The sequence below is a fragment of the Pyxicephalus adspersus genome, chromosome 9, assembly GCF_032062135.1.
Source record: "Pyxicephalus adspersus chromosome 9, UCB_Pads_2.0, whole genome shotgun sequence".
Taxonomy (NCBI): Eukaryota; Metazoa; Chordata; class Amphibia; order Anura; family Pyxicephalidae; genus Pyxicephalus; species Pyxicephalus adspersus.
The window spans coordinates 44,999,916-45,011,306 of NC_092866.1; the positions used below are offsets into that span (position 1 = coordinate 44,999,916).

At 37.8% G+C, this 11,391-nt stretch overlaps 1 protein-coding gene across 3 annotated transcripts in view; it reads left to right on the top strand.

Moving 5' to 3' along the window:
- DAGLA (diacylglycerol lipase alpha) overlaps positions 1-10,271 on the top strand; it is a 43,823-nt gene extending 33,552 nt beyond the window's left edge. For all 3 annotated transcript variants that reach the window (XM_072421762.1, XM_072421763.1, XM_072421765.1), the window contains exon 20: positions 1,015-10,271. In XM_072421762.1, the coding sequence (XP_072277863.1) occupies positions 1,015-1,936 (922 nt within the window). In that variant the 3' untranslated portion in view covers positions 1,937-10,271. The remainder of the gene's footprint in view (positions 1-1,014) is intronic.
- The last annotated feature ends 1,120 nt before the right edge of the window (positions 10,272-11,391 follow it).

Here is an 11,391-nt window from a genome sequence, read left to right on the forward strand (position 1 = left end):
TTAAATTTGTTGACTGGTAAAACAGTTCACATAAATATTCCAGGGACACACCATATATACACTTTGTAGAGCTGTTTGTTTTTGATACTTGAGCAGTTTCCTATTTTTAATGGTTCACATCCGGAAGAAAAGCTTTCTTTAGAAGAAGTGAAACTTTCATTTATGAATGTCATTTTTTTGCTTAGATGTCAACTCAAAACAAGATGTGTTTTTGGGACCAGATGAAGCAGCTTCTTCCCAACTTGTGCAGTGATTATTAGTTTCAGGGCAGTAGGTTAACCCTTTGATTTAATCATTACCTTGGAACCGGTATGCTGCAGTATGAGTTCGGCTGTGGTTTTGTACTTTAATATATCATTCAGACTGTATGCGAAACCAGGAGAGCTGACGACGTCCTCTGGGAGCTAATTTTTACAGAGGAGATTAGCAGAACCAGAATAGTAACAAAGGAGAAATCATTTAATTGGAATGCTTTTTTCGTTTGTGGAAGTTTTTCTTACTTTCTGTTAAGAATACAGACTATAAACAATTAAAAGCTGTTGACTATGACATTATTTCAAAATAAAATGACCATGTGAGCAAATTGACCATTAATTACTATGAAAAATTCCAAAAACTAGATTTAGATACAAGTATGCAGTTACTTTTGTCCCTTGGTATTCAGTTGTATAGGCATAAACCTTTAGATACTATTTAATGCTGCTAATAAACGTGACATTCCGAAATGTAAGTTTGCATTTGGCTGTGTAGTTCACTAATATACATATACATTACATGTGTCTATTTCTATTTTGCGTTGCTTAGTATTTAAAAAAAAATAAAAAATTGACATTTTTTAATATTCAATGGAACCCATGCCTGGAAGGTTTGTTAAGAAGTTAGCATGTGGCCTTTTTGTCTGAAGTCTATTGCTATGAACCTTGTAATGTATAATGTCTTTTGTGTTTTTTGTTTTGTGTTGCTTTACTCTTTTCTAATAAAAAGAGACTCATTTTATTTTTCCACTTTTTGTAGGAGTAAACAGTCAGAGATTAGCCTTGAAGGATTTTATGACTCTCGACTTCTGTCCCCAGTTTTAAAGGATCCTGTTGAGTTATTGTTGATGAGCACCAAGGACTGCCTGGCAGTTTCTTTGCAGGACCGTAGAGCACCACTGGCTACAATGGAGAGCTTGTCAGATAATGAGTCTGTATACAGTTTTGATTCAAGGCGTTCTTCTGGGTTCCGCAGCATTCGTGGTTCTCCTAGTTTAAGAGCTGTCCTGGAACGTGATGAGTCTCACTGCTTTTTCATTGATCCCACCATTCCAGAGGAGAACCCATCTTTAAGCTCCCGCACAGAGCTTTTGGGGGCAGACGCCCTTTCTAAACACTCACAGGAGAGCCAACATACTGAAATTGTTCATAACAGTGGTCGATCATCTCCAGGAGACCTGCCACCCTGGGAGGAGGAAATAGTAGCAGGAGCAGAGATCACCAGGGTGCAAACTCCAGCCCAAGAAGAGCTTTCTTTACAGAATGGCCGTCTTACAGAGGTACCCAGTCCACAAGTATTGGAGTTTGCAGAATTTATAGACAGTCTGTTCAATTTAGACAGTAAAAGTGGGTCTCTTCAAGACCTCTACAATATGATGGTGTCAGAAGGAACAGAACGTGAAATGGCCAAGTCAGTTAGCGATCAGGAGATCCTTCTAAGAGCACAGTTTGAGCCAAATCTGGTGCCGAAACCTCCTCGCCTCTTTGCTGGCTCAACTGATCCATCCTCGGGCATATCTGTGTCTGCCTCTTTTCCTCTCAGCTCTTCGGGTGAACTTATGGACTTGACACCCACAGGGATGAGCAGCCAGGAGTGTTTGACGCCCGATCCCACACGGACTGCCACGCCCACAGGGCCTACACATGCTAAACAGGAAGAATTGCTCATTTCTGCTCTCTAGCAGAACGCACAGAGAACATTAGGTAGAATATATATGGAGGAAATGCAGCTTTAGGAATAGAAATCTACCTGGTTACTGTAGGAAGAGATGTTCCAGAGCTTAGTTAGCAGTGGTTATTGAGATGGCAGACATAGCTGCTATCTTGCCATTTAGGTTTATACCTATGGTACCAATATTTTGAAATCCATTCGGCAGCTATAAGGTATGTTGGAACTTTTCAGAAGATCATAAACCAAGGAAAGTGAATTGTTGCACTAAGAAGATGCCACCACATGGCAGTCCTGCATGGCTTCTACTTTACCAGCCAAGGCTTCTTGCCAACAACCCATGTCATTGGTCTGTTGGAATATTGAAGTTAAAACTGAGCAGGCTGTTAGGCTCTTCCACTGTCTGCCCTAGGGCATCTAAATATGGCCATATTTCTACCTTTTGCTCTACAGAAGCATTGTCACACTACAGTCTGTCAGCCACCGTGGGGCAAACAGGGACATCCACTCTACTCATGCCTTCATTGCTTATGTCATTTATGTGCCATTATGTTTCCTAACTAGGTTATGTGGAAGAATGTATGCATTTAAAATTTGTGTAATAGAATACGAACAGGAATATTAAGTATGTAAAAGAAAAAGTGACATATTCAATGGGAAACATTTATGACTATATTTATTTTCACTCTTGGTGATGTGTTTAACTTCAGGAAAAGTATAGAAGCTATTTAATACAAAATGCCATAATCTCCCCTTTACCCTTTTTGCAGATTCATAGTTGCACAAAGCTGAAGGCACACACTCCCGCTGATGGTCCCTAGTTTATTTTCCTGCCTGTGTCCATGCATTTAAGCCCTATAGATTTCCATAAGGCTGTGTCCTGAATCTGGAGAGAAGGGTAGATGAGTCCTATACAAGTTTATGCATTAAGCAGTAGGCTCTGTAATATTAATGGATACAGACAAGTCATGTATCCATGGCAGCATTAACATTCTTTTGAACCATAAGATCTGACTTCTCAATTTGATTTGTGTTCGTGGCCATACACAAAGCATACAGCAGAACTACTTGTTCAATGACAGCATTCATAGAAGTGGTCAATGTACCACTGGAATATATAAATCCTTTGATTAGAGTTACTTATTTAGAGGAACAAATACCTTTTTGTAGTATAACAGTATCCAAACATTTAAAAGAATATCATTTAATGCTGCTGTAGTTTAACTTAACTGAAGAGCCAGCTGTGTCCAGTTGTTTAGCAAAATGGTAATCAGCGTTGATATATATGCTCACTTTAGAGATCAGATATTTCTGTGACAGTATTTTTTTACTCTTTTACTTGGGTGCCAATAAATACAGACAGGGCTGTAATCATCCATTAATGGTGATATATGTGAGCGGTGTCAGCTTTGCAACACTAAGACCTTTCGAATATCGGGTGTTAGTATATAAAATACTTACATATTTTTTTTAAAAAGGGATCAACAAAAGTGTGCAGATTTTTTAGCTTAATTCAGAAAAAAACAGTAAAAAAGGATGTTTACAGTCATTCTTTATTTTCATTTTCCACTACTTCTAAGCTTTATGACTTTTACAAATATGACATATAACAAATTCCAAAAACCTGATCAGTTGCATTTTACATAGCATTCAGCAGTGCCACTACCAAAGATGTAACTTTTAATACTAACTGAACACAACTCTTAGAAATTAGACCTTTTTGAGCCACATTTTCATTTTTAACATTAGAGAGTTTGTTTTCCATTAAAGGGTTTCACATTTAACATGGCTGAACATACCTGAGGTGCCAAGGGTTTTAACCCTTCCCTACTATACCCAAAACTAAAAAAATATCTATACATACACTTTAAAGGTACGCTATATGGCCAAAAAATTGTGGATGGAGAACCATCACACTTATGTGAGGTTTTTGGACATCCTTTCTAAAATCATGGGCATTGATACAGGTTTAACAGCCTCCACTGATGTGGAAAGGCTTTCCACAAGTTTTTAGATGATGTCTGTGGAAATGTATACTTATCCATAACAGCATTTGTAAAGTCAGGTACTGATGTTGGATAAGAAGACCCAGCTAGCAATCACCATTCCAATTCATCCCAGTGGTGTATATAATATTGCTGAGCTTAAGTCTTTTTGAGCCAATCAATTTCTCCACACCTAATTTCTCATACTAAGAATTTTTACAACTGGTTTTGTGCACAGGGGTACAGTTCTTAATAATATAACAGAAAATGGCCTTCCCCATACCACTGCCTCTGGAAGCACACAATTGCCTATAATTTATTTGTTGGCTGCACCATTAGCAATGCCTTTCACTTTCACATAATTTGGAGGGATGTCCACAAACTGAGAGACATATATTCTGGGTGTAATGGTTGGTTGTCTACAAACTTTTGGACATATTGCGTATGTGATCACCTAAAGTGTGTTGTAAATATCTGTCTGGCTTCACGTATTTATTTATTTCAAGTATTTTATGTAACAATGGCAATATTGTTGCACTAGTTAACTATTTTTTTATAATAATTTTCCTCCAAGTTCATATTATAGAATAAGCCCAATTTATGTAGAACTTAAAAACATGTAGTAGCAGGTCAACCGTACCTTCAAGTCTTCCATCAACCAGCCTTAGTTTGGCTCTTTGAAGTGCCTCTACATCAATAAAGAAATCGACCAGACTGTACCTGTAGCTACATTTAGAGTTTGGAAAATCAATATTACTAACTGGAAAACAATTGTCCCCATCTTTTGTGGGTCAAGTACACATAGTTATTTTTCTTCATGTTAAGGAAGTATGTTAGGCATACTTATCAATGAAATCAGCTTGATTGGCATTGCTTCCCCTACACGAAAATGTCAAAATAGTGCACTCTTCGTATTTGGCCGATCTCTTAACTGAACGTTTGTTTAAGCAATTCTGTAATTATTCAAAATCAAAGAAATGACTGTTGGACGATTATCTAGTAATGGGTAGCAGGAGTCTCTAAGTCCCTGACTTTCTGGCAAATTTCCAACACTAGGTTAGTTTTGAGTTTGCCCATTTCTATTCACCTTTTGCATATTTCTGTTGAACCTTTCCTATGATTTGGCTGCTTTACTAGCCAACAAAATTTAGCAGAAGGGGTAGGTAGTCTTTGAAACAGGAAACTCCAGAAGATGGCAAATCAAGCCTCCTGACATTCAGGTGTAATGGCAGAGAGATTAAGACTAGGGTATGGGCAGATATTTCTAGCTGCCTGCACAATATACCGGATAGATTTATTTGTATTGAGTTTTCAGTATAGTGACAAAATTGCTGGACCCACATTGATAACACTGGCAGTTTCATGTAGTGGCTAATCAACAAATCCCTATATTTTATTATAATTTAAAAATATTACCTGTCATGTAAAAATGTATAAAATAATGCTGCAAGATAAACCCTATAATAATCGTAAATGTACTATAAAGACTTAAATATGTTCCCACTTAGAACACACTATACTTTCTGCTCAGTGTTTTTTCTTGTTTGTGACTGGCCTGGCTCTGTAAGGTTGCTCTACAGACAATAATAAAAAGGCAGATGTAGATATTTTGGAGAAAGAGTAAGCCACTAACAGATGCTAGTTGTAAATGTTTTATTATATAGTACAATACTGAATATATAATATCTATTTCCAGGGAGTGTGCACTATGAAACAGGTAAATAATTAAACATGACAGGTTACAAAGCAGCATAAAGTACCAATCATACGCAGTGCTCAACCCAGAAATTTTTTTATGCAGGTTGGGAAGAAATTGTAGGTGGGTGGCAGCCCTTATATTGTGACCAAACTCTTTAGTAACCACCCAAAAACAGCTAGGTGGGTGCTGAAAAGTGCCGGGTGGTGCACCCAGCTAAAAGGGCCTGGGGAGAACCCTGATACAGAGGAAGCAGTATAAAATATCAAAACAGAAATCATGATGAATACCTGGAATTAGAGAATTAACATTAATTTTTTACATTGGTAAATGAAGTTATGCCATCACCAAGCAGTTTGCAAACCTAAATGTTTCCAGGAATATGCATGTTTTAGATGTTTACCCATAAAGTCATGTCACGTGGCTCGTAATCTGTAGATAGCAATAGCTAAGATCTGCTTGCAGGAAATCATGTTTAACGATTCAGGGGTATATTATCTCCGTTTTATGTAAAACTTAAACACTAATGGTTTGACATGCTGTACTGTGTACTTAAGGTAATCAGTTTATTGATGCCGGGTTGCCCAGTTTGGACATTTTTGGTGAGTGGGTTACTCTTTCCCTTGATCAGATCTACAATCACTGCAGTGTTTTAATAGCCTATTGCGTGCACAATTATTTAACAAACAAGACCTGAGATCTAGTTTTAGAATATTAGGTGTTAGTAAAAGCAGCAAATGCTGCCTGGCTTTTTTTAGCATTTCTTCCATCATACTTTATACACCCTTTAAATTGATATATTAATATTTGGTTAGTTTATTATAATATCATGTGATCTAAAGACCATCTAGTTGGTGAGCATAGGACAGACCCACCTAAGCACCGCAAGCTTGCTTTGCACAGGACAAAAAGTCTGCTTGTATGGCCTATGTTATGCTGCCCATGCTGGACTTGTGTCTCTTGGTTCTGAATCATGGTGAAACAACAGTAATATTTTGTGGCCTAGAAGATCAGTAACTTCTGATACCAAAAAAGTGGTTTGTCTTAATTTATTCTGCTGTTGACTGATTAAACCAATATCCTTGGAAACAACAGTCCTCCTACTACGCACACATTTATTCTTAGGCACATGTTAGCAACAAAAAATGGAACATTAAAGATTTCAGATTTGCACGACTCACCATTTGTGGCTGTAATAACATGTTTAGTTGTGTCCTTGTGAGCAATAACAAGCACTTGTGAGTATCAAAAATGCTCATCACTACTTGCTGCAGAGATTTCCAACATGGTAATCTCCGTGGTTGCAATCATTCCATTTTCTCCAGGGTGCAAAGGGAACAATCCTTCATGGTGTGTTTGTCTCAGTCGTAAAAATAGCAGTAGGCTTAATCAGGCTGTATTTTCGCTAGTAATTGATGATTGTTTCTCCCATATATGACCAACCTGAGTGGTGCCCGCATCAATCTGTCGGGAGCAGTGCCTGTATAAATCTTCATGAGCTCCAGGAAGCCATCCACACACTCTTAATTTTCCTGGTTCTAAAGCATATTTTTACTATAATTGGAGTTAGCTGCCAAACATGATAAAAGCCCACCTGTCACATTAGAAGCGGCAGTTTTAGGCTTCTTTATGATAAACTCCTAGATGTAAATAACAGATACTGCATGTGTTAAATAAAAGTTTAATTAGAGATGTTAAATTGGAGACAAATGTCCTCTGCTTCATCTAAGGGGAAAGTGCCAAGTTAAATAATGCTGTCTTTGGTGGCAGTCCATAACTCTGCTGCTAGAAAAAAATGGAGCCTGCACGTGGCTTTGAAACGGAGGATTTAGGAGTATTATTCCCAACAGCCATAATGTTTGACAGTGCCACATAACGGAGGCTTTTCTGTCAACCATGGGTTAGAAATCCAAAGTTTTCTGATAATTTTTATTTTGTATGGAAATCAAATTGCATCAATTTATCTATATTTAAACAGTGAGAAGATATGTGTTGTCCACTCATGGAGAATGTTTACAGCATGGTACATTTTCAATTAATATGAATATTTGAAAATGCCTTTATGTGTCTAAATGTTTAAGAAGTCGGGAATAAGGCATCCTAGAAAGGCTTGTATGGCCTGCGATTTTGCACTGAGGTCCCTGTATCCCGGCTTTGGTTCTGCAGCTTTCATAGTTTAAACAGTTTGCATTTTTTGTATATTTATTTTACCCTCATGTTTCTTTGTTCTTGTATAATCCTGTTTTCCATCATTTGTTGCTGAGGTCCTACTAGGGTTTACACTCTCCGTTCCTCTACCAAGGCTTGCAGAGACATCAAACACTGGAGTTATTTTAAGTGTTTTGCACAGTAAGTTTCATAAAGGTGTTTATGATCAGAGATAATCAAATTATTGTTTTTTGCCAATGAATAGAATAACCACTAACGGTGACCCCTTTGATCCTCAAGTATTTTTCTGTGTCATAAGTGCAGGGTCTATCATAGACTCTTTCCTCTTTGGGACTCCTACCCTTTAGGCGTGCTTTGATACCTAGCTCTAGGAATGAAACATTAGGTTGACCAATCCGGAGGCCTGTTCTGAACTAAGTGTGGTAAATCACTGGATTATATACTGTTTGCCTTGCAGTCTGGTAAAATTACGTGTTTGTATTATGAACATCAGAGCTGGTGTTGTAGAGTTGTACTGTGAACTGGTACCTTGCACAGCGGTGCTCTATTATGTCACTGCCAGGGCAGTGGGCACTCAGGACTACTTTTACAATATGAGGGATTCTTAAGCCACCCTCTCTGCCTGAGTGCCTTGATTTCTGAACAGATGAATGAACGACTTTCTGTGCAAATAAGATTGCCTTAAATTCCAGGAACCTCTGCCCAGTTCTCACCTCTAAACCCTTACCTTCCTGTCATCCTTCTCTAGGCTAATGCCATGTGATGTGGCATAGGAAGGAAGGAATGGCGTTTTGGTAGGACGTAACTTATTGTGCATGTTGTATCCCTCTCCCTCCCCTAGTCCCATTTCTCGTCTTGTGCCATCACTAAGATCATTTGTAGTTTATGTAAAAAGCAAAACTTAATATTGTAAAGAAAAATACTAAAGATATAGCATATCTTATAAATATATAAATATATACATATGCTCTTGTATATTCTATACAGACTGTATAAATGGACGGGCTGTTCTGTGCCCTTGGCGGATGTACAATCCCCGTCTTTCAGGCTGTATATATTTCACTGCATCACACTAAATCTCCTTACAATGCAGGTTCAGAGCTTCCTTGGCATCATTCCCAAACTATAAGCGCTATTTAGGTTGGGTTGTGCCAAATCATTTTCATATCTCATCATCCATGAAGGCAGCCCACTGTGCTAGCTGAACCAATATAGATATGATAAATGTAAGAGAAATTAGGTATGTATGTGTCTGTTATATATACATACCGGTGCAGCCCACACAAGGCTTTATTTAATAATACCATGCAAATAGCAACAGTATGAAGTAACCTAGGCGTACAGAAATTATAAAGATTTGACATATGTAGAAGCTGTAATGGCTCTGCTGGCTTGATGAATAATGAAAACTAATCTGTGTTTGGCCGCCCCATAAGTTACTGCATGCTGCTGCTCTTTGCACTATGACATTAATCAAAAGCCTGCATATGTGTGTGTTGAATGCCAAATCTATTGAAGTGGACTATACCCTGGCACAAGTTAAGTTCACATTGCACATTTTACCATTGGAGTTACAGCTTATTTTTTTCTAGCATAAAAGCTATAGGAATAGTATAATAAACTTACACCAATGGAAGTAACTCCATCCAGTCCAGTAGAAAACTGTAGTGATTTGGCCTTAAACATATATTTTAAAGACACAAACTTTTTTTTTTTTTTAATCTAACTACATGTTGCACTGATGTGCACTTCACTCAGTAAAATTGGATCATTGAATGAAGTGTGGAACATACCTCCACACATACCAGGGTGATTGTGGTTGCCAAAATAATTATAACATTGCTTCCCCCTATGTATGGAGTGGTGCAATTCTAGATGTCTTCAATACAGGTGCATGTAAATGTGACCATGTGCATGTAGCCCTGTAAGGATGGGCCTTTAGAGACTTCTTTGTACTGGAATGTATGCCATACCGTTCTTTAAAGGCGTAATCCTGGATCCCAAATAAGTTCTTGTGTTTGCACACATATCTGCACTCACCAATTGTCACAGGAACCAAAGTGTGCAATAAAGAGTCTTAACAAAATAAACCTTATACATTTATTTTAAATGGTTATTTGTACAGAATAATTTGTTTTTTTATAGTATTTCATTAATAGCAGAGTGATCCTCGGCTGGAATTAACACAATAAACCAACCTATTAAGAATATTGAAGGTTTTGTGATGCACTCATGCCACCCTCATCTGTCTGCAGTGTTAGTTAGCAGGCCTTCTGTCTGCACATTTATACAAGGCCATCCTATCATGTCAAAACTTTTAATACTATGCCTGCGTGTGATTTCCCTGTAATATGGACAGTTGTTTTATAACCTCCCTGGTGAGCCTGCCAAGAGATGGGAAAGGAGCTTCCACCATTCCCTGACTCACTATGTAACACAAAAAAACAAGTTTGTATTTTGGAATGGCACTGAAAATTAATTAAAAAAAATCAAACTTGTTTTGTGTATTTCTGCCTTTTTATTGCATCAATGTATTGCTCAAGTTAAAAACAAAAATGTATTTGTTTTAATGATAAATCATAATATATGTCATAAGACATTAGGTTTTGAGGATGCTTCTCTTCCTTCAGTTGTGTTAAATACATGTGTTGAATTGGTCCTGATATCCACAATGTTTTCTTTTGTAGCCACTGCACTGTGGAGAGTGGATACACACGTTAGATTTTTTGTCATTGGAAACTATCGTTCACGAAAGACCGAAAGATGAATGAACAAGTGCTGTACATACATCGCTGTTCTGTTCTATGGAGAGGGGGTGAGACAAGTGAGTGGCACCCCTCTGGTGGCTTTTTTTATTTTCAGTGTATGCGCCACACAGTGTACCTCCCCACTCAATCAATGTTACCTCTGTGAACATGCAGGCGATAGAGTGCCTTCCATAATGTTTGGGACACATTTTCTTTGATTTACGCCTCTGCTCCACAGTGTAACACTTCAAATCAAATCAGACACGATTAAAGACGTGCACAGTCCATACGTTTGCATACATTCCAACACTTGTAGAAATTACAACACTTTTTATATTCCCCTTCATTTCAGGGCACCATGTTTGGGACAAAGTACTTCAATGTGTTTCATAAGTGCAGGCATAGGATACCTAGACTTGTTTCTACTATTTTAAATCTGTTGTTGCTATTCTTCATCATGAGGTAAAACGTCCTAATCAAAGTCATGGAAGCTATTATGAGACTGAAAAACAAGAATAAATCAATAGAGACATCAGAAAAACTTTTGGATTACCAAAATTCACTGTCTGGAACATTAGGAAGAAAGAATCACTGGTGAGCCCTGGGACTAGTAGGCCAAGGAAGACCTCCACTGCTGATAGAAGAATCTTTACTATGGTAAAGTAAAATAAAAAAGGCGCGTGTGTCTTTATCAGAGACTACTATCTGCAGAAGACTTCATGAACAGAACTACAGTGGATACACTGTAGTTGCCATGGATAGACAAGACCAAGATTAATCCTGTAATAAAGTGATGGCAGGAAGAAAGTGTGGAGACAAAAAAGGAACTGCCCAAGATCCAAAGCATACCAGCTAATGTGTTAAGGTGGTG